At 44.0% G+C, this 23,470-nt stretch overlaps 2 protein-coding genes across 5 annotated transcripts in view; one reads left to right on the top strand and one right to left on the bottom strand.

Moving 5' to 3' along the window:
* Positions 1–16,346, top strand: part of ABTB1 (ankyrin repeat and BTB domain containing 1) — a 41,558-nt gene extending 25,212 nt beyond the window's left edge. Inside the window, exons 9-12 of the mRNA XM_075005273.1 lie at positions 5,896–5,994; positions 6,550–6,717; positions 10,406–10,606; positions 12,868–16,346. Coding sequence (XP_074861374.1) covers positions 5,896–5,994; positions 6,550–6,717; positions 10,406–10,606; positions 12,868–13,074 — 675 coding nt within the window. The 3' untranslated portion in view covers positions 13,075–16,346. The remainder of the gene's footprint in view (positions 1–5,895; positions 5,995–6,549; positions 6,718–10,405; positions 10,607–12,867) is intronic.
* MGLL (monoglyceride lipase) overlaps positions 1–23,470 on the bottom strand; it is a 243,289-nt gene that overhangs the window by 107,512 nt on the left and 112,307 nt on the right. Inside the window, exon 9 of one of the 4 annotated variants that reach the window (XR_012646968.1) lies at positions 9–1,214. The exons of the other annotated variants lie outside the window; for them this stretch is intronic. The gene's annotated coding sequence lies outside the window, so the exon portion shown is untranslated. Of the gene's footprint in view, positions 1–8; positions 1,215–23,470 lie in introns of those variants that run through there. 4 annotated transcript variants of the gene reach the window in all.

Below are 23,470 nucleotides of genomic sequence, written 5' to 3'. Positions count from 1 at the left end.
GAATTTTTCTTCCCATGCTCCACTGTGCCACCTGGTGGGCTGTGTGGTCACACACCTTTAGGTTCACTTTCTCTGTTGAGTTTTGGGGTCACTTGTTTGCTGGTATTAATGGCCCAAGCTGATTTTCCAAACACTGAAGTCGTGTATAGCACAGGGAAATGCTGTAAAATCTCATAACCAGGCTGCTGCTTTTCCTTTGTGCAGCGAGATTTTTCTTCCCTCAGCAACTTGTAGAGGTCAGATCCCTGGTCTCATCCAATGAGAGGACCCCACTGATTTCAAAGGGAACAAGATATAACCCCCAGTTGATTATTGGGATGGAAGAAGAGGGAAAAATTCGTTAGATGACAGCGGTATCTTTGGATATGTATAGATGGAATGGGATGCCTAACTGGCATGGGCGGTGGGTAATACAGGTAAGGGAAGGCATTGCCCACACTCCCTGTCCCCTGGAAAGGCAGGTGCCACAATGCAGCAGACCAGCTCCACGTCCCCCAGGAAAGCTGGGGTTGTGGCAGGGCAGCCTGGCTCCCTGGCTGCAGTGGTGGAGGGCTAGGGTCAGGCATGTCTTGTCTCCATGGGGAAGGGGAGCTGGGGAGTAGGGAAAGTTGCAGAAGGGGTGGGACCTGGGGGGCAGAAGGGGTGTTGCTGAGGCTTGCCTTCCTTATTTTGCCTTATTCCACCACCCTTGCTAACAGGGATTATTGGTCCACAGAGTTTTCTGATCCTCCTGGTTAAGAATAGCTGCCTATGGAGTACTAGCAAGGAGTTGGTTTTTTACTTTTTCTCCAAAGCATTGAGTCTGGATTACTCATTGCACTCAGGCCTGTGTCTTCCACACAATCAGCTCCTAGCAATGCAAATGAACAGGGCAGATGTTGGTGGGCCCCAGTTCTTCCTGCCTTTGTTAGTCTCTATAATATTGATGATTGCATCGTATATGTTCCTTCCTTTAATATATTTGTCCCAGTTTCTTCACATGGAGTAGTAAAGCTAATAACACACTCATTTTAAGCCGCTTCTGTGCCTGTGGGCTGTGTAACTGAACTGCGTAACAAAGCTTATTGCTTTCTTGTGCTAAATAGAACTTCCTGATGCAGCGCTCAAGGCAGTGTCTGAAGCAAGGTAGTCTTTTTATGTGCTGGTGGCTTAGGCTTCTTAAGCAGGATGTGCCAATGTATATTGTGCTGGCTGTCAGTGATCCACTTTGAGTACTGTGGGATATAAAGAGAGAATCCTGTCAACTGATGTTCCCTTTCTCAAAGCAGAAAGCTGCTTTTTTGGTACACCATTGTTGTGGTTTCCTTTGGTTATCACTACATATTTGGAAAAAGAGGAAAAAACTGGAGAGTAGGGTAGAGTGAATTCCAGTAATATCAACCCCAAGCATTTAAAAATAATGAGTGAGGTCCCCCAATATGATGAAATTGACTTAAAAATCCTACAGCGTTTTTTAAAAAAAAGTTAGGTTCTTTGTATTTATTTTCTGATGGCTGGGCCTTTACAGTGCACTTGGGTCACATTTTAAAGCTTTTCTCCAGAACCGCAAGGGCTAGAAACACTTATTTACAAATGAAAACTGCGATTTTCCTATACTCATATGGGAACTGGTTCTTTAAGGAAGAAAACCCCCTAATGTAATGAGAATCTGGATAAAATAGCGAGTTAGCATTGCTGACATTTTCTGAATTTTTCAGCTCTTTTACATAGCCCAGAAAAAGTGCATCATAATCCAGTTGAAACACATTGCACTGACATTACTGTCCTACTTCGTGTGTGTTTTCATAAAAGCTAAAAAGGTAGTGGAGAAAATTTATTAGAACATCTGTACTGCATCCCTAAACATAGAATTAAGGTTCATATCCCTGCTAATTGCCTTGTTTTAACTTGATAATTTTTAAAATATTCTCTTTTTTTTCCTAGCCAGTTAGCTCTTAATGACAAGATTGTAGCCTTTTAATCTACTTGTACTGCTTAGTTATCATTTACCTCTCTTCTAAATCTTTATTTGCTAGGGTCATCCCATGAAGTAAGGATCTGAGTCCTAGGAGCAGCAGCCCTGCAATCTTACTAGTAGATTCTGATAACATGCATGAAATATATGGTACAGAACACATACCCTACAAGGCCAAAGAACACTGCACAGTCAGTCAACATGAAGTTTCTTGAAATGAGCGATCAAACTCTTTTTGGAATGTGCAAAACAACAAACAATATGTGTCTATAAGATGCAACACAAATTTATCATCAGGATTTTAAGCAATAACCACAAAAGCAAAGTTCTGAGTCGCTAGGCAGCGTGCAGCTTTGATTTTATATGAACTTTTGGCTTAGGTGATTTTTTTTAAGAATAATCATATATTGGACATTAAATGTAGTTTTTAATCCCAGATAGTTTTTCTGTCTTCCCAGTATAAACTGTTTATTTTTTGAGCTTTCACAATTTTCTCTCTATAATAAACAGTAATACTGAGGATTTCTGCAACTGTAGTTGACATCATCTGCTGGCCCTGCACAGTCTGAATACATGAAAGCTTTTTGTGGGGTGCTGTGTATTGATTTTAAGAAGGCTGTTTCAGACACCCATAAATTTTATAGTTTGGTAAACCACAGGAGCTATTTCCTAAATGAAGTAGCTATGAGTTAAATGCAATTAAATCTTGGTGCCTTATTTGTGCTTATACTTGAAATTTACCTTTTCTCCATTGCGTGTGTATATGGAAATATAGAGTTTTCAGTAGTGACTAGAGCAAAATTTCAAAATATTGAAAATTCCCCATGAAACAAAATTATTTTTCTCTGCTTTACTCTGGTGTTGGTGTTTCGGTGCTGCAGGCGAGCTGTTAACATCTATGTTACCCAGTGAGGTCAATAGTCTCGCTAGTCTTGCTGGCCCCTTGGGCAAGGAGTGATGTCAGGGGGGCTTCTCTGTGCCCCCAGAAGGGCCGAGCAGCCAGCCCTCTGTGCTGCCTGGACCATGATGGCATTGCTCCAGCCCTCAGCTCTGCCCGGAGTGCACCGTGTGGCACTCCAGCAGTGATACACAGGTCCAGAGCTCCTGCCACTGACCCAGGAGCAGCAGGAGGCAGGAGCTGTGGGCTCTGTCGTATCGCCGGGCCCTGAGGCAGTTGCCCCCTTTGCACATCCTGTCAGCAGGCCTTTGGCCACTGTGCTAGTTTTTTCAATTTGTAGAAGTCAGAGATGCAAAACATCTAAGTGCAAAACAGCCTTTCCCATGGCTAGTGTCGGATTGTTGGCTATTGTATGTTTTCTGGTGCTTTGCTTTGCACTCATTTGTGCCATATGTTATAGACCCTGATGACTAAACATGCAGCTGAATATAAAATCTTTGAGTCTGGTGATCAGTTGGTAATCCCATTATGGATTGGTAAGACATAATGGGCCTCTGTAGGCTGTCATAAATTATTTACAGCCGAATTTTCCTACTGTGCTTATTCCTATGTAGGAGCAAATCACTTCTCCATGTTGGTAGCACATGTTACTGTCTCTGCCAGTTGCCCTTGTCTGAATTTAGACAGCTCTCTCTTTGAGGCAGAGTCTTGGGCTTCCCTTGTGTCCTGAAGTGCCATGCATATCCCTGTTGTTGTATAAGATAGAGCAGGTTAAAAGCCAAGGGGACAAGGTGGAGTCAGACAGCTGTGCTGAAGTGCTGCAGATCTTTTACTTTTAGGAACTGTAAAAATTCCCCATGTCCTGCTTCCCCCCAAAGAAAGCATAAATAGGTTACTGACTGACTAAAGTCAGAGAGGAGAGAGACCAAGCAGGAAGGTGGCTTTCCTGCGTTAATCACCGAAAAACTGAGACTGTCATTAGGCTTAGTTGTACTAGAATTAGAAACCAGCCTCTTCCAAATGGTGCTGATTACTGACAGAGAGACCAGAGCAGAGTACTGACAGAGAGACCAGAGCTGCCCTGCTCTGAAGTAGTGTGAAACTGAGAGCCTTTGTTAGTTCAGTGGCTCTCCACAGCCTATAACAATATGGAGAACCAAAAAAGCAAGCCCTAGTGTGCATGAATTGAGCTTGGCTGATGGTACTGAAAGCTGCGTGTATCTCTTATTTATTTGTGGCCTTCTGAGTGAGATTGCAGGAAGGGGGAATCTGATCCAACCGAACTTTCCATTATACCCAAGGATAGGCACGCTGCCCTCTGCTTGTGTGGTTGGATGGGAGATATTTGGCATTCTTCCACTGGATGTGGAACGTCCTGGCTTGCAGCCCTAGTACAGAGGGAAACCTACAGCCAGTTTTTAATGCCACTTGCTCAGAGGAGAGACTTATGGTAGGGATCAGACTGTTCGTCCCAGACTATTTCTAGAAAGGAGGGAGGAAACTTTTTTTTTCCCCTTAAACTGGGAATAATTGCTTGTGTTACATGACTGTGAACATAGATTTATGCAATTGATTTCCCTTGTGTCCAGAGTGAGAATAACTGAGAAGCAATGTATCTATAATGCTATCTTAGAAAAAAAAAAAGGCACAAGAACACAAACGTTTATGCTCCAGATTGGAGGGTGTTGTGCTTAACAAATAAGGTGACCATCTGTCCCATTGTGGCCAGGACAGTCCTGTATTCCAGGCACCAGGAAGGCGTCTCGACTTATTTTAACAAAGGGGCTAATTGCCCCGTATTCACACCCCCTGCTAAGCTGCCCTTCCCCCAGGTCAGCGCAGCCGCAGCTCCTGGCCGGAGAGCACGTGTAGCACGTACTCACCAGCCATGTGTGCAGGCAGCAGCAGGAGAGGGAGCCAGCAGGAGCTGTGCCACAGCTAAGGCAGTGTATATTGGGGCAGAGGCTGGGAGTAGTGTATGTCCCTCCAGTCCTTTTTAAGATTTTAATGGGATCTAGCATTCCGGGCAGCTGCACCTCCAGCCAGGAAGACACCACCCACCCCAGGCAGAGCTCCAGCCCTGTTCCCAGCGCCATGTGGTTTATACCAGCTGGGAGCTGCAGCCCCATTCGCAGCTCCCCATGGCTTGGGGAGAAGCCAGGAACCACACCTGCAGGCCTGTTCCCAGATCCTTGTGTCTTGGGGAAGATAGGAGCTACACCAGTGGGGCAGCAGCCCTGTTCCTGGCACCCAGAGGCATGGGGCAGCAGTGAATGCCCACACCTCCACATGGCAACTGCTCCTGCAGCTGGGGAGCTCCCCCATGGGGCAGCAGCCCTGTTCCAACGCCTTGTGGCATGGGGCAGCCAGGGATCTGCGCTTGCTTGGCAGCTGCAGCCACGGAGCCCCCCCACCTTACCTCAGGGTGTCCTGTATTTGGCCTAGGGCAATATAGTCACCGTATTAGTAGTCTAACAAAATTAAACTAATTCACTAGACTGCAAAGCAGACAAGCAATTGACCTGTGCATGGGAAGCTTTGTTTTTATTGAACATGGCTGTTGTTTTAATTAAATTGCTTCAGATCTGTGACTCCTTTGTTTCACATATAAAACAATTTTTATATACACTGTGATTAACAATAACATGCCTCTCCTTAATTGAGGTCTGTATTAAGATACTCATCCCGCGAATAGCCACTCAGCAATCCACCTTCTCATGTAGAAGTGCAAGAGGTGCTATGAGCTTGCCACTGGTGGCTTGAAGCTCATTTGGCTCTTCTGGACAAACTGGGAAGGGGGAATTTCTGTTCAGAAGCCTCTCCACTGAGAATACCTGGCACTGAGGTCCCAGCTGTTCCATTTTAGGGTCAGTTGGGAGGAACATATCTGGTGATCTCCATTACTGCTAAAGTGTAAATGGACAAAGGTGGGTGTCTGATGGCCAAAACACCCAGGGATTTGTAGATCAATGTCAGCAGCTCTAATGTTTACACCATGGCTACTAACCACAGAAATTTCTTATCTTTTAACTGGTTTTTCTAGGTGGGTTTTGGGGAGTTGCCATTTGACAGCACTGACAACTTTAGCAGCTGTCCCGATGTATGTTTTCGAGTAGCAGATTACAACTTCTTATGCCATAAGGTATGTACAGACATTTAGAGACATCCCAGTCCACTCAGGTGTCCTTCCCACACTGCAGAGCAAAGCTAAACCTAAAGCCACTTTTTAATAAAATAATCCACTCTGCCTCCCTTACAAGGTAAAGAGATTGGTGAATTGCAGTAAGAGGTATCTACATTATGTCTCATACTGTCAGCAACAAATCTAAGCCTGTTGTTTGAAGTGTTGGATCCTTAATAGTTCAATATGACTCAGTGTAAGGTTGGAACTGGAAGCAGTTCTCAGAAATCCTGACTCCCAGGCCTCTAACAACAAATATATTGTTACTCTCGATTAACTGTCACTCTGGTTGGTATCTCTTCTTTTTGCTTTGAGGGTATAAAAATGTATAAAAATAAGACATGAAAGAAATAAAAGAGAGAAGCCTATCAGAGTATAGGGATGAAAACACTGCAGAGGTTATTCTTCTGACTCTGGTTTGGAATTTCCTTAATGGACTCTTGAAAGTTGATCCCTTGCCTAGCTCTGTCAGGCGCAGCGTAGCAGAAAGGGAGATTTTCCTCTTTTCCCATGCAGGCGTTCTTCTGTGGCCGCAGTGATTACTTCAAAGCCCTTCTTGAGGATCATTTCAGTGAGAGTGAGGAGCTGCAGACACAGCCAACCATCCCTGTGGTGACACTTCATAACATCTCAGAAGACATCTTCATTAGGGTCCTCTATTACATCTACAGCGATGACACAGAGGTGAGGCCAGCCTACTTTCTCCTTGCAGTGCCTTCAAGATATACCCAAATATCTTTGTGGAAGTCTCCTACTGCTGGTTTGTTAGGTACCACTCGCCCATTCTCCACCTGGCTTGAAGGACCTCAGGAATCCAAGTACTGGTAGCTTCGTGTTATCCATGTTGTAGGCTAAGCCAGGCCTTTGCTTCCTGTATACGTCAGTGCAATTGTTTCTAAATGCCATATGTCTATCTTTCAGTCTAAATTAATACCATGTACATTAGGGTGCGCTTTACTTAAGCCAGCTACATAATACATTAATTGTTTGGCTGTGTCTTCTTCCCCACTGAATACTGTTGTGCCATACTGTTCTCAAAGCCATATGATCAGAATTATGCTACTAGATGGTGGCTGAAAACAGCTTTGCAAGTGTGCTAAGGTTAAGGGATCTGTTTAATTACTATTGGCATTGCAGCCTATCTTTGCATTTAAAACAAAAGTTATTTACCTGCCTGGAGTGCTCAGAAGATGTCCCACTCAGGGATCAGGGCCCACTGTTCTAAGCACATAACAAAAAGTCATTCCCTGCCTTAAAGGACTAGCAGTCTAATCAGGGCTTTCCTGATGTGGGGGTGAGGCCTGGGGTCCTTGGCAACCTCCTCCCCCAGCAAGCCCTGCTCTGCCCCAGCCCTGTCTCTGACTAGCTTGGCTGGGGATTACCTGGGACATGGGGTGGGCGTTGGGAAGCAGCTGCAGGAGATCATCTCCCTGCGCTGCCTCTGGCCTATGTCCCTTCTTCCTCCTTCCCCTGAACTCGCCACAGGGAGAAGTGGGGCATGGTGGAGTGCCACGCAGGAGTGCTGGGGAGTGGACAAGGCCATCTGCAGTGGCTGCTGCTGCTGCTGCCTGCCCCCACCCCCTGCCCCAAGGTAATCCTCCTCCCTTCCATCCACAAGACCTCCAAAAGTAAGCGACCTGGGGCACCCACCCCACCTCATCCTATGGACAAGACACACTCGAGCCACTGCTGTACATATTTTGGCATTGAAGGGGTGAATGAGGAAGATGAGCCAGTTTGTGTCCTCTCCAAAGCTTTTCTGTAGGCAATAGACTGTACCATTCCTGCTCTGGGTTCCCCCTCTGGTTTTGATGTGCTGTGAGCACCTGCAGAGCTGTGACCTTATTCCTGCTGACCAGCTTGGCTACAAACCACAATATAGAATCTGCCAGAGGCAGAGAGGGGATTTATCAGGCAGGAAGTCACTGTCTGGCATGCTGAGTTGTCATCAATAACCTGTAGAATTTCCTCACATTAACTCATTTTGGCGACAACCTCCCATTGTCTTTGCTCTTGAGGACACATGGAGTGTGAAGTGGGGAGCCCTAAGCTCATGCAAGTCTTGTGACAGCCCTGCAGCCAGACCCAGTTCTTCTGCAACTCTTGTGTCTCCAGAATCGGTGTCGTGTTGCTAAATGAAAACATTTCCCAACTGGAGCTTAGGTGGAGCTGTCCCATTTGAAGTTGCCACCTGTTTGTGCAGTGCACATGCCTGATGGCTCACCTGAGTTAACAATAATGTATTGACATTAAAGACTGGTACTGGTATTTTCCAGTGGTTATTTGTGTCCCAAGCCAAAATGAAATTTTATGGCGAGCAGCCATCTGTCTGAAAAAACAATGTTAGTATTTTCTTGATTATTTTTCCTGGCAGATTTTCAGAGTTCAGTGGTTTCTCTTCCCAGGCATAAGTCCAGTTTAGCACTAACATAAACAGAGTCCCCGCTCTGCATGACCTCATCTTTTTCAAAAGATTATCATTTCTACCACTGTCACAGCCTGTATTATCAGGGAAAGGGATTGTATGTAAGCATGTGGTTTCTGAGTGGGGAAAAAATAAGCAGCTAAGTGGAACTTGCACGCTCATGAACATGCGAGAGAAGTTTTAAAAGGAACGTCACTGATTCTTTTCTTTTTTTTTATTGAACAGTGATCAATTGAGCGCTGATGTTTTCAATTCAATTAATGCTCATGACCTAGGTTTCCGTGGCATTTTATGAGCTGCCAGAGCAGAGAGACTAGCAGTTATGGTGGGACTGAAACTCAAGCACTGTGTGGTAAATTACCCAAGGGGGCAGTAGAATGCAAGGTTCATGTGGAAAAGTCATGAACTTGAGAAAGGTATAAAGGTCACTTTTTGGACTGTAAGTCTTGTGCGTGTGAGCACAGATCTGGAAGACCTGCTCCTGTAACAGCATTTGGTGAATAAGCCTGACAGCCTTCCTGCTGCTGCTGCTGCTGCGGCTGCTGCTTTGAACTAAATAGGTTTGTTACAGCATTTTAAAAACTGGTGCAAGTCTCTGACATGCTCCCAATGCACTTTGCATTCTCATGTAGTTTTTGCCACAGTGCATGAGGATTCATCTTTCCAATCAAATTCCAATTCATACTTGATCTGAGTGATCTTGTCTACTCAAAAGTACCAGTGCAGACAGCCATGCAAGCACTGCAACTGCAAGGATGCAATTCCATTTGAAATGATCATCTACATCAGTGTGTAGATGTGGGCAGCACTGCACCTTGTGCAGAATAGCTCATGGGGAGGCACTGCTCCATTGTAGCATGCACCTGTGCAACTTGCACCTGCAAAGTTCTTTAGCATAAACATAGAAGATTTTGTTCTCCTCATAATTCTACGTGACCTGGTCTTTTCTAGTGCATCCACCATAAGTCCAGATAGGTGTCAGCGCTCTTCACAGGTCTTTTCATATTAGCAGTAGCAAAGCTGCATGGAAGAGGACTCTGGGTCCATATTAATGACATAGATGGTTGATTAAAATAAACATCAAGAATTTGACCAGCCAGGAAAAAAAGAAAAACTAGAACAAATCTTAAGATTGTGATTTTTTAGTTTTAAAAAGACATTATATTGGAATATACTCATCAGACAGTTAACAAGCTGTTGCCATATTCTAGCATAAGCATCATTATAACATGTCATTTCTAGAGCTTTCATTGAACCGAGTGAAAAATTTGAGTACACATATTTAACACAGACCAGGCATATCGATCAAATGATAATAAAATTGTATGCTGTTTTTGGGGGTATTTTGGCAGGTGAATATATTTTGTCTAAACATTGAATAAAAGGTAATCAAATATTTTGATTGTCTGGTCTGTTAAATATGTATATAATGCCTTTTTTAAACAAAACCTTTTGTCTTTTAATGATTGTTTTGTTAAAACTTCTGAAATAAACTTTAAAAAACCCACAAAATTTATATCTATTCCAATTACAGGTGTGAGAAATTTACACAGTTAAGTGAAATAGTTAAGGTGATCTAACCCCTAGTGTAGAAATATTGCTAGGTCGACAGAAGAATTCTTCTATCACCCTAGCTGTGGTCTCTTGGGAAGGTGTCAGGGGTATTACCTACAGTAACTGAAAAAACCCTTCAGTTGCAATAGGAATAGTCTCTACTACAGCACTGCAGTGCCATAGCTGTGCCTCTGTAGTGAAGACATAGACTCAGTCTCTCATATGATGACACAGAGCACTTTCCTCAGGGTTGGTACTCCTGGACTGGTGTTTTTCCCCTTAACTGCAGAGAAGTGATGTCTGAAACTCAATCTGAGGGCAGTCTGTCTTTGACAGAAGTACATGGTGTAGGCAGGGCTTTCTTTCTGATGATTATTTTCTTTGCCTTACCAGCTGTCCCCTGAGAATGCCTATGATGTGCTGTGTGTAGCAGACATGTACCTGTTGCCTGGGCTTAAACGCCTGTGTGGGAGAACCTTGGCTCAGATACTGGATGAGGACAATGTTGTCAATATCTGGAGGATTGCAAAGCTGTTCCAACTGACCCGACTGGAGGACCAGTGCACAGAGTACATGGCAAAGATCATTGAGAAGGTTTGCAAAATCCTTCCCTATGATGTTTCAGTGGTGCTGCTAAATCTTCTTCTAAGTGTTGTCTTGGTTTACAGTATGCACTTTTCACTTCTGAAGCTATTGGGTCATAAGAGAAGTGAATTTCATAATCACACCTTGGTCCTCAATAGGACCCACCTCGCAGTTTACATAGTTGGTGAAAAAGATTACAGCTATGAAATAGCATAGGGTGACCAGGTGTCCCTATTTTAGAGGCACGGTACTGCTAATTAGGGCTTTGTCTTATACAAGTGACTACTTCCCCCACCCCAAACACACACACTTGTCCCAGTTTTTCACATTTTGTATCTGGTCACTTTAGAATAGCATGGCGTGATGGCTGATGTGCCCACAGTGCAGTGTGCAGGGGGATGTGGGAATGTTACTCTCCACGCATGACTCTTCTTGATGCATTTATTTCTTTTGTACTGTAGCCTCACATTCATGACAACTCCCAAAAAGCAGATTATAGAAACTTCCGTAGGGAAAACTTATTACTGATGAGTCACAGAGAGGTAGTAGCCGTGTTAGTCTGTATCTTCACGAAACAAAAAAGCAGTCCTGTACACTTTGAAGACTGACAGAATAATTTATTAGTTTGAGTTTTCATGCGGCAGACCCACTTTTTCAGATCTGGAACACCATTACTGATGACTAGGTAGATACTCAGTCTTATCACGCTGGAATCTTGTTCACAATTTGAGCATTCCTCCCCACTGCTTTTCTTTTCTTTGCCATTCTCTCTGATGGCTGTGCAGAGATCCAGGAGTCAGTGACATCTGCAGGGAAACTGACCATGTGGCACAGACTGTCTCAGTTCTTCTAAGTATTTTAGTTCCTAGTGGGGTCAGTAGTTTTATATAAACTGCTATAATTAACACACCCATGTGAGCTGTAATTTTCTTTATCTGCAGCTGAGAAGCTCTGGGAAAGTATGCAACTCTTTCCAGTCTGTGCAAGCAGTGTAGAAAATCATGTCCAAACAGTTCTTCTCACTCAAAAGTGCCCTTGATCAGTAGAAATGGGGGAACCAAGGACCATCTACATGTGACCAGAGTGGGTTCTCAAAAGGGAATCCAACTGCTGAATGAGCTGTACAAGCAGTGATCAAGAACACTGAATTCTTGTCACTGGGACTTTGCTTGGCTAAGAATTTTAGGGCATTTCCTATTTGTTTTATTAGTGCTAAGCACAGTGGGAGCACTGATATAGGAAGGTCTCCGGGGGGAGGGGGCACATAATGTCATTTAGTGGTGCACAAAGCAAAAGGAGGTGACCCACTAGTTAGATTGCCAGCAGGTGTCAGCCCCTTGTCCACAACGGGATTTCCTCTAAGAAAGATCAGAGAGGTAGCCATGTTAGTCTGTAGCTTCACAAACAACAAGCAGTCCTGTAGCACCTTAAAGACTAATACATTTATTAGGTCATGAGCTTTTGTGGGTAAGACTTAATCTGAAGAAGTGGGTCTTATCCACAAAAGCTCATGACCTAATAAATGTATTAGTCTTTAAGGTACTGCAGGACTGCTTGTTATCTAAGAAAGCTGAAGTGGTACTGGCAGTGATGGGACTTTCTTGGCCACATGGTCTATAGTAGATCAGGCCTCTGGTTCCATTTCAGGATGGATATCTATTCTCTGTTTCTTCCTTGACAGGAGAGGTTGGCTTTCCCTGTGAAGTTGTTATTTCCTGGTCTCTCTCTTTGCTTTTGGGGAAATAGTGTGCGTTCATGTAAATGGTGCCCAAACACTGCAATGATGGACGTTTGGGCCAGTAGGAAAAAGACTTGAAAGGTACAGGATTGATAACCCTGAAGACTGACTCTTTGTGTTTATCCATAGCGTAGATACAGTTTTGATAATGGCAGGACAAGCTTTTCCTGCCAGCTGCCTGTTGCTAATGTGCCTTATGTTGAACCTGGAAGGACCCTTACAGAATAGGTAAGGGGAATTCAGTTGCCATGGGCTTTTCAGTTCTTGGCACTGTGTATCGTCCTTCCTGGAAGTCTCATCAGAAGGGCCAACTATAGGGTTGGCCTTGTTTTGATCACTTTCTGCATGGTACCTAAGTGGAAAGCCTCCAACTCATTTCATAAACACAGGTTTCTGAACTCTCTAGACTTTCACTCATTATCAAATGGAGATAGATTTGAACTGGTGACTTCATAGTGAAAGGGCTGAATGTCACATTGTCACTGCCCCTCAGCCTTTCTGCTCCACTAATAGATGTCTTCACCCTTTCCAGCTGGTGGAGTTGGAGGAGTTTGCGGCTGCGGTGAAGGAGAATGCTGAAGCAGTGGAGGAACGACAAGAGACAGATTCTATCCCCCTAGTGGATGACATCCGCTTCCACATCACCAGCAATGTGCAGACTTACAGTGCCATTGAAGAGGCCAACCAGAAACTGGAGGCACTGGAAAACCTCTTGGCCAGTATAGGACTCGAGTGCTGAAGTCTGTACATCTTTTTTCTCTTCCCACCCCCTGCCAGGCTTGGTTTCCTTTTAATTTGTTCATGGATGGACATGTGCATGTATATTTTTTTTTCCTTCCATTCATAGGATCCCCAAGTGCAGCCAGATTGATAGTTATTGCTTGTATACTACAGCACTGATGGAAGTGCCAGCTCTGTGGTAAGTGGAGCTGTCTTAAGGGGCTCAGTGAGCTGCCCCACCCTCTTACCCAGCAATGCACTTCTGTAACTGTTTCAAGGCTGGGGTCTTGTATAGTATATGCAGGGCACAAAAATGGATTTATTACTTAGAGCATGAAGGAATAGATTCAAATGAAACTGATGGTTTTTGCTGTCAGGACTATAGGGAGCATGGAGCTTTAATGGGCGCAGGAATGTTGCCTTACAGAGTTGCTAGCTCACTTCATCTGCTGTTCCTGTTTCTTGGTCACAAACTACTCCAAGCATTGGCACCTGGATTTATACCCTCACAGTAGTATGGAAGTTTAGGATTTAAGTCTATATTCTCACAGATTGTGACTATGTATTCTTGATCGGGGACATGGATAAATTGAATGATTTCTTTTCTGATTACTTTGTGGAATGCATGTCCCAAATAAAAACCTGTAGAAATACATTAGAGAGCAGCAGGAGAGAGACCCTTTCTCCTGAAAGGTCAGTAACTTTTCAAAGACACTGATGTGAAGGTACTGCCCTTATGTCACTCTAATAGGAAAGAAACTCCTTTCCTCTGAGAGTTGCCACATATTCTTTTTTTGGCCTGTTGTGTCAGGTGAAGGGGAGAGTTGTTAGAGTTTAAGGGTGAGCAGGAAGGAAACGAGGGCTTTACAAGGCCTGTCTCAGTTCATCTGTCCTGCTCTTTTGTCTTCTGACTTTGCTCAGGCTTAAAAACCTTAAATTCCTCATTTTCCAAGCAGCTTGTTGTTTGTCCTTGCAAAAGTGTTTGGGGAGCTTTCCTCTGCAGTAAAAATTCTCTTTAGAAATCTGGTTTCCTTGGCATTCAGGAAGGGATAGTGCTGCGTTTTCTCTTTTTTTCCAAAATGAAAGCAGCAGGCCACAACTCATGCACTGAGTACATCTAATCATATGGACTCAGTCTCTGAGCCCTGCTTCCTTGCATTTACAACCATCCAGTCTCACTAAATGGTCCCTCTTTAGTGTAGCACTGTTTCTAGATAATCTTACTTGTAGCTCTGGTTTCTGTGACAGCATGGCTGGAAGTTGCAATTTTACAGGAAGCTAGGGTTATGAGATGACTTCAGGTTGGATTCAGTGATCCTGTGTGCTGATGCTGGGTCATACTCTGAAGAGGCAGTATCAAAGACAATTACTTTGTCTTTGTTTACTTATAAGTGAGGTCAGGCTCTTTCCTTGGTGTTGGCTGGAGCTAGGAAGGGGATCTACAGTTATAAAATCTTACCCACGCCCAGATTTCATTCTTCTGAAATCTGCTGAGTTTTGTTGTCTCACGGAATCACTAGACTTTCTAGAGTTGTCAGCATCCTTCATTGTCCACCTTCCCAGAGAGCAAAGCATGGAGACTTATCTGGTCTTACTTTTTAGAGAGGCCTAGGAAGCAGGTGGCTTCACGGTGAGAGACATAGCACAAAGGAAGTATTGTAATGTTGAAAATTTAATGTTGCCAAGGACTTTGCCATGCTACGTGCTACCGAGTCTCCTGAGAATTATGTACTACATGAGTCTTGATTTGTCAGGGGAAAGGAAATAGATTCTTTCTGCAGTATTTGGGGCTGAGGATGAAGAAAATGGGGCTGCATTAGTTACATAGAGAGGCTTATAAAAATATCAGTGCTGCCATCTCTGGAGGATGTAGCAGTAACTGCATGTGATACATAGGCTTAAAACACCACCTCAGTGATTTGTGATTTGTGTTGGCCCTGTTCATGGAGCTAGGTGATCTGGGTTCCCCTGTACTCCTCTCATGATGCATCTGGTAACATTTTTCCAGCACAAGAAAGGGAAGGGATTTAAATACCCCTGTGAAGCAAGGACTATTATGTGGGCTTTATGCTGTCCTTTTCCATCTGCAAGCCTGGCTTCCAACATGGCTTGGACAGCCTGAGGAATTGTTTCTTAGTCTTGGTTTAGTAATAGTTATAAAGTGACTACATAGTTTAGCTAAGACTATGCCCCAGAAAAGCTCAGTGTCAGTAGAGTAGCTGGTTGGAAGGCTGATGCTAACTAAATCCCTTGTATTTTACGTTATGGGAGGGTGTCAGTGGTGCCTCACCCTGTGCAGGTGTAAGGCTTTTCAAATATCCTGCAAAACCTGTCTTTCAGAAACAACCTTCTAGCTGAACTGGTACAACTCACTTGCATTTTTCTTCCCTTTATTACTAAAGATGTCTTTGTGTAGAAGCACACTGCTCAGGTTATCACCTCTTCTCTGCTTCTGCTGCATAATTTCCTCAGTCTCTTTCTTTCAACACAACCTACCTTTTCACAACAACAGTTGTGACATTCCCCCCACCCCCCTGGACTACAGGCCACCAGCTTAGATGGATTTGCACTTAGCAGCAAATTTGGCCTTTGCCCTCAAAACAAGGCATGTGTTAGAAATAAGATTCAGGAGCAGGACTGTTGTGAAACACATTATTTCTCCACGTAGGTGTCTTAACTCTTTGGGTTTAAAAAAAATGGTTCAAAAATAGGTGAATTGGCAGCTGGACAGTTGAAGTATTTTTCATGCAGCTGTTCGTAAATATGTTCATTTATGTGGAAACAGCTTAGACTGTTGTCTGCCCCCTGTGGGATAAAAGGTCAGTTTGGCTTTTTGTTTTCCTCTTTGGTAATGCAGTTCTGTTAAATGTGCTGGCTGAATTCAGAACACTTTTCTTCTGTTCAGCAGTACATAGCGGCAAAATCTCTGAACTAAACTGGACTGTCAGATTACCGAATATCTAGGGATCCTTCATCTCACTGAAAAACAGATGAACAGGTGCTTAACAAACAGAACAAACTCCTAAATTGAAAAATAAACAAACTGGTTTGTGACAGGTGTTGAACTCACTTTAGTGCGGCAAGTGATTTTATTGCTAGATGGAAAAACTAGGACTCCTGTTTCTTTTTTTCCTTTATGTTCTGCTGTCCCTGTCCTCTTAATTTGTTACTTGCAGTTGTTGAATTAAGAAAATGGTAAAGTTTATCAGAGCAGCAATATAATAAAAATATTTAAAAATGTAATGTGTGAGCATGTGTGCAGCAATAAAAAAAAAAAAAAGTATATTTCACTATGCCCGTCTCTGCTGTGGCCTCTTCATTAATGGCTCTAACAGTGTCTGTGTGACTTTTATTTCTAAAAGACCCAGGTGGTACATTTAGTCTGTGCTCCCCATTCTCACCCACCTACCAAATAGCTTTTTTCTGCTCATAAGCAGTGGGGAGTGGGGGGAAGTGGGAAACATGTTGTTTCCACCTCCTCAGTGGGCCAATAATATAATCCCTGATGCAAAACAAAAGCAAAGAATTGAGACTTTTTTATTTTCACTCCACAGATGGGTTTAATTCTTCCCATCCGTGGAATGTATTCCCTCACTACTAGAATATACTCTTGAGATATGCACAACCAAGTTGTGCATGTCTTGGGTTAACACGACTGCTGCCCCTCACAGGAGAGGAGAAACTGCTCCTGTCAGAGGCAGCAGCCTGACTCTTGCCACCCCCACAGGAGCAAGTTTCCTGGTTCCCAGCATGGTGGAAAGCTGGGAACCAGGCGACAGCCTGGCTCACCGCTCTTCTCTGCTTGCAGAGCTGGGAAACTGAGCAGGGCAGCAGCCCTGTTTAGTTTTCTGGCTCCAAGGAATGGAGGGAAGCCGGGAGCCAGCCTGTCACTCCCGGCTCCCTTCCATTCCTTGGAGCCCAGAAACTAAACAGGGCTGCTGCACTGGTCAGTTTTCTCTCTCTGCAAGCAGAGGAGAGGTGGGATCCAGGCTGCTACCTGGTTCCCAGCTCCCCGCAGCTTACAGGACCCAGGAAACTGACCAGCCCACCAGGTCCGCTGGTCAGTTTCCCAGCTCCTGCAAACTGCCACCTGGTTCCTGTCTCCCCTCAACTTGCATGAAAATTGCAGTTGTGTGGGGCTGCAGGAACACAACCTCCCATGTAACTTGAGGGTTTATGCTAGTGTGTTCTCTGGGCCAAATTCATCCCTGGTGTAATGCCACTGAATTATGCTGCAGATAATTTTGACTCAATGTACTTTTGGGGGGGCTCTCCCAAAGGCACAAGTATTTTCACAGAAGAAACCTCAAGATCAGAGAAGTATCCCAGATGCACCCTGCTCTGTCTCTGAGAATATATCAGATTTGTCTCCCCTTCAGACCCCATGTGCAGCCAGATGGCAAGAATATGGTTTCTGTAGCAAACAGTAGTGACGTGACCTGTAAAAGTGCTAAGTCCCTGCAATCCCCACTGATTTCTTTGAGAGCTGAGTGCCCAGCACCTCTGGAAATAAACACGCAAGTACTCCATGTAAGAGCACACAGGATTCCTGGAAGAAGAACAGAAATCTTTGAATGACTTGAAACTGAAGGGACACTGTCTGAACTGTTCAAAACGATGTTAAGTCTTCAGTTTGTGATTTGTATGAGCAGGACAAGTGTGTTGAAGAAAGCGGTTTGTGGTGGAAGTGGAGCTTGCTGAGATCCTGGAGTAAAAGCCAGGGGTTTTATGTTTTATCTGCCTCATTAGTTTATGGTGGTGCATTTATGGTCAGATCCTAAAAATGTCATGTTCTCACTTAACAGATCGCATTCCCTGTGTGTTGACAGATTCTCTACTCTGTCTATTGATTGACATTTGTTTTCTCTGTATCTTGCGCCTGTTTGCACTGCAAAGTGCACACATTTGTGGGAGCAGGGTTCAGTCTGGGGATAAATTTAGCTAACAGTTCAGCTGGTGATGTATGTAGTCTAGTGGTGGAGTCTTTTCCAATGACGAAGTTAAAGGAAGAAATAGCTCTGACTCCCAGATTAGAGGGAGTGCTGGCAGTTAGAGCAGTTGTTGGACATGGAGTTAAGAGACGGAGTCCACATTCGATCTCACTTGCTAGAGTGCAACCACAGTTTAAACAAGAACTTCACGCTTTCCAAATTATTTCTTTGTCTTGGAAGAAAGGCAATAATCAAACAGAGTCTGAGATTCCTTCCTGGCACTGTTAGTGGCCCTTGAAGGCTGGGACTGTGGAATGCTGTTGAAAGGCTGTGTGCCAGAGAGAAAGATCTCATTATACCTACCTACCCGTAATCTAATTTTAGGCAGATAAAAGGGACTTTGGTTTCCAGGATTGTCAGTTCAATACCTCTCTTGAGCATTAAATGCACATGAAAAATTTAAGCTTAGAAACCAGAGGTGCCTAGAGAGAGGACAGCAGCTAAGAATGATCAACATTGTTGAGGGAGCAGGTAACTCTGCAGTATTGCACATGTGTTACGGGAGAAGTGCCTCATCAAAAAAGTCCCACAAGTTAAAACCAAGCAGTCCTGTGGCAACTTAGAGGCTAACACTAAAACCAACGAAACCTCATGATGCAATAAATGTGTTTAGTCTCTGAGGTGCCACGAACCACTTGTTGTTTTTTGAAGTTAACAGACTGATACAACTACCCCCTGAGACTTTTTACAATGAATTTTAATAAGACACAAAGGGAGTGTGATAGCTAGCAATTGCTGGAAAATAAAGGGCCTCCGGGTAGAGAATGCAGTGCCAAAGTTAGCTTTGTTCCCAAGGGTCTTTTTGCTGTGTTCCTGAGACAAGTTTGAGAGGAGGAAATGTAAGAACTCCTTTTTTTCCCCCACCCCATGTTACCTGACTAGGGCTTCAGAATTGGAAAAAGACCAAGAGAAGAGTCTAGGGAATGCTCTAGGCTCTCACCCTGCCTTCAAAGCATGGTGCAAAACAATCTCTTCACTGAAAGGAGGAGAGAGCTATATGAAGTGGTCTGAACCATTCCTATGAAAGGGGGAAGAGAGGCCAGGCCATTCCACACCTCTTGCTAGGCATGCTGGGAAAGGGAAGGAGTCTTGGGCCTTTATAATTCAGGCTCCTTTCCTTCTCAGCTAGTGCTGGGAAGAACTGCATGGGGAAGAGGGTTGCCTGCTAGGATGAGAAGACACTGGGAATTTAGACTTGTAGAAAATACACATAAGAATGTGGCTGGGCCTTTCTATTAGAATAAGCTTTTATTTGCACTGTGTGTGTATTTTTATATTGAAGAAACTTGGGTTTTCTATTACTGTGTATTTAGGGAAACCAGTCTGTACGGTTAGGGTGTAATCATCACGCTGTTAAAGGACAGGATGAAGGTCTTTTTTCCCATGTTTCGGGCAGAAATGTGCATCCTGACACCTCTACAATTAGTGATGGGGTCTTGCCTAAAGCATGACACCAATCGAGAGAGAGAGGGAGAGGGAATCTGTATACAGAGAAAAATCTGCACTTCAGGAAAATAATACTGCAGAAAAATAGTCTTGTCTCAGACAGAATTGTAGCCGCTTCGCCTTTACTAGAAAGATCAGCTCTTATCTCATAAATGACAGCTAAAGAAGTGACTATTCTAATATAATCCAGGCACAGAACAGCACAAGAACAAATATTCTATTAAGTTAATTAAAATGCTTCCATAACAGAGGAGCCAGCATTCTGCTGCTGTAGAATTGATTACTGCACCCCCCCATACCAACAGGAATTTTACCTAAGTAGGTTTAAGACCTAACTAGTCAATGGCATCAGTTCCTTTACCCTCTCTCCAGAAAACACTTGAAAAACTGAGAACACAAATGCATGATGGACTGGAAAAGCCTTTCAGAGGGGCTCTTGCTCTTAAGATCCTGTTTACTTGTAGCCATTAATTTCTATTTTTTTTTTTTAAAAGAGTACTTTTTTCAAGAGAAAAGTTTTGCAGAAACTGGTGTCCTGGACAAGTTTGAAGCTTTGGTAACTGTTCTGAGTCCCAGCCATTCCTCACCTAGGGACCAGTAGGTATAACCTTCCTTGTTCTCTGACATAAGGTAGTTTTGCTAACTGCACTTGTGTATCTAGAATTTATGGGATGTGCCAACTGAATCCTAGCAGCACTTTGGAGGCATAGGAAACGCATGGCTCTTACAGTCAGTGTACGTGTGTGCACACACACACCCCTCACTTCATGGCCTTTGCATTAAGTGTGTCACCCATAAGGAAAAAAGAAACATTGTCGACAAAAAGAAGGAGAATGTGGCAAGCCCATCCATGGGCAACGCTAAACAGAATGTCTTGTGGGCCACACCCAGACCCTGGGTTAGAAGACGCAGTGGTACGCTAGTACGTCACTTTATGGTCCCACACACCCTCATGTAACTCAAATTTCATGTAAATCAGGGGCTTTTTCCTTGGCGGAATGCATGTTCTGCAGTGGGGGAAGCAGCAGGAACACCTGGAGCTCCTTTTGGAAGGTAAGTCCTGGGGATGGAGGGACAGTTGAGGAGGATTAAGCCTGGCGGTGGGTTAGGGCTGCAGGGGAGGGTGGAGGGGTGGAGCTGAGCTGGAGCTGCACACAGCGGTGGTGAGCTGGGACAAGGGGGGGTTGACCAGGGCAGGGAGGAAAAGAGGTTGAGCCAGAGCCGTGGGGTTTGAACAGGAGCAGGTGGGGGCGGGGGGGTTGAGCTGAAGCTGCATGTAGGGGGTGTGAGCTGGCACTGGGGTTGAGCTGGAGCCATGCGTGGGTGATGAGTGGGACGGGGGCGGGGGGTTGAACCAGGGCCAGGGAGAAGTGAGCTTTTGAGTTGTGTTTAACACATTAGTGCAAGTTAAGTGCAATTCAAAATCGTGCATTTTGAGGGTTTATTGTAGTAACATTGGTGAGTGGTGGATGTTGTCTCCATCGGTGTCCCAGTGTTGTCAATGCAGGTGCAGCTCCATGGGGCTTAGCAATGGTGAGATGTTTCCATAAAAAAAAACCAATGCGGTACTGCAAAGTGAAAGAAGCACTTATTTGTGCAATGGTAACATATTTGTAATGTAACAGAAAGCCGGGCTAGTCTATACACTATCAAAACAAAAAAGCAGTCCAGTAGCGCTTTAAAGACTAACAAAATAATTCATTAGGTGATGAGCTTTTGTCAGACAGACCCACTTCTTCAGCTCTGAAGAAGTGGATCTGCCCGTCACAGCTAATAAATTATTTTGTTAGTCTTTAAAGTGCTACTGGACTGCTTTTTTGTTTTGATATGGTGAGTTTGCATCTGGCTCACTTAATCAATCAATCTGTTCCTAATGGGACATCTTCTACAAAGCACTTTTTTTGACTTTAGAAGAGCGTTGCGAGTCTCAGTTTTTTTAGATGAAAAAGCCAGCTGTTAATTAAAAACAGAGCCTGATCTTGCAGCCTTCAGTAACCCTCAAGTTCCATTGACTTCATTGGCAACTTTGATTCAGAAGTGCACGATTTGGCCACTGAGTATTTTATCCTCTCATTATTGGAAACTTTCTTAAAAGTTGAAAATATCTAAGGAATAGTATCTGATAGTTCTCTTATTGTAGCTGTGACTGCCTCGCTAAATCCTCTCTCCCTTCTGTCCATACTGTCTCCTCTGCAGACATTTTCTTGGGAGATGGAGGGGTTGCTTTCTCATCTGGACTGTTCACCTCCTTCTGGGCTAAACAGCTTTCTTTGCCAAGTTTCCTTTAATTAGACATTAGAGCATATCAGAAGTTTCATACAAACTCTTAATTGATCTCTTAGGAATTTTCTTTTGTGGAAACAGTCCAAGCATTGAGGAGCATCCACTGTCTTAGTCCCCTGGAGAGAGACAGCTAATCCAATGCCTAAATTAAACTCTATTTCCCAAGGAGTCATGAAGGTCATGGGGCTGATCTGTAATGATGTATAGATGCAGTATGTGACTTTGTATTTGGGATAGTTACTGTCTGGCTGTATTAGATTACTGGAATGTTTACTGTAAGCATATGTTAGTTTAGTTTAAAAGTGGTAAGGTTAAGAAACAAGCAGGCTAGCACCACAGTAATTAAAGATAAGTTCATTCTAAACAGGGTGGGGTGTCACTACGGGGTAATGCCTCATGCCTAAGTTCCAACTGGTGTTGCCAAGGCTGGAAGCAAGAAGATCAAACGGACACTAAATGGTTAAAGTCACTAGCTGGAGACAGGGTGAGGCAGTTGTTGGGGACCTCTTTTTGGAGAGAGCAAATTGAGAGTCTGACTCTGATGGAGGACCTAAAGCAGCAAAGTTGCCTGGCCAGATGATACCAGACGGTGACAGGGCTTTAGGGTGACAGAAGTTATTGTGTTAAAATTTTTTTTTGTCTTATGGTGAGCATGGTCAATGTGGATTCACTAAGGGCAAGGCATGCCTGACCACGCTGATTACCTTGTCATAGAAGGCAACTGGCTCTGTGGCTATGGGGAAAGTGGTGGACATAATATGTGTACCTTGTATCAAAAGCTTTGCTAAAGTCAATCTCCCACAGCATCCTTGCCAGCAAGTTAATGTATGGATTGGATAAATAGACTCCAAAGTGGATAGAAAGCTGGCTAGATTGTCATACTCAACTGGTATAATCAACATCTTTGTCCAGTTGGCAGATGGATCAAGCGGAGTACCCCAACTGTTGGTTTTGGGGGCAGTTTTGTTCAACATCTTTATTAGTTACTTGAATGAGGGTATGGATTGTGCCCTCAGCAAGACTGCAGATGATACAAAGCTAGCGGGAGACGCTAATATGGTGGAGAGTAAGGATAGGGTCCAGGGAGGCCTAGAAAAATTGGAGGATTGGACCAAAATAAATCTTTGGTTCAACAAGAATAAGTGCAGAGTCTTTCACCTAGGACAGAGGAATCCCAAGCACTATTACAGGCTGGGAACAGACTAGCTAAGCAGCAATTTGGTGCAAAGAACCTGGGGAATTACAGTGGATGAGAAGCTGGGTATGAGCCAACCGTGTGCCCTGGTAGCCAACAAGGCTAACAGCATACTGGGGTGTATTAGTAGAAGCATCAACAGCAGATCTAGGGATGCAATAATTCCCCTTTATTTGGGACTACCTGGAGTATTGCATCCAATTCTGGGCATCCATTACAGAAAAGATGTGGACATATTGGAGAGAGCAATAAAAGATTAAGGGGCAGGAGTGCATGACTTATAGAAGACTGAGGGATTTTGGCTTATTTAATCTACAGAAGAGAAGAGCGAGGGGGGGATTTGGTAGCAGCCCTCAACTATCTGAATTCAGGGTGGTTGAAAAGAGGATGGAGAGAAGCTGTTTTCAGTAATGGCAGACGGCAGAAGCAGCAGCAATGGTCTCGAGCTATGGTGGGGGAAATCTAGGTTGGCTATTAGGAAAAACTATATCACTAGGAGA

The sequence above is a fragment of the Carettochelys insculpta genome, chromosome 11 (assembly GCF_033958435.1).
Source record: "Carettochelys insculpta isolate YL-2023 chromosome 11, ASM3395843v1, whole genome shotgun sequence".
NCBI classification, from domain to species: Eukaryota; Metazoa; Chordata; order Testudines; family Carettochelyidae; genus Carettochelys; species Carettochelys insculpta.
Note: the sequence above shows the minus strand (reverse complement) of the source record. Positions and strands in the feature narration are given on the sequence as shown.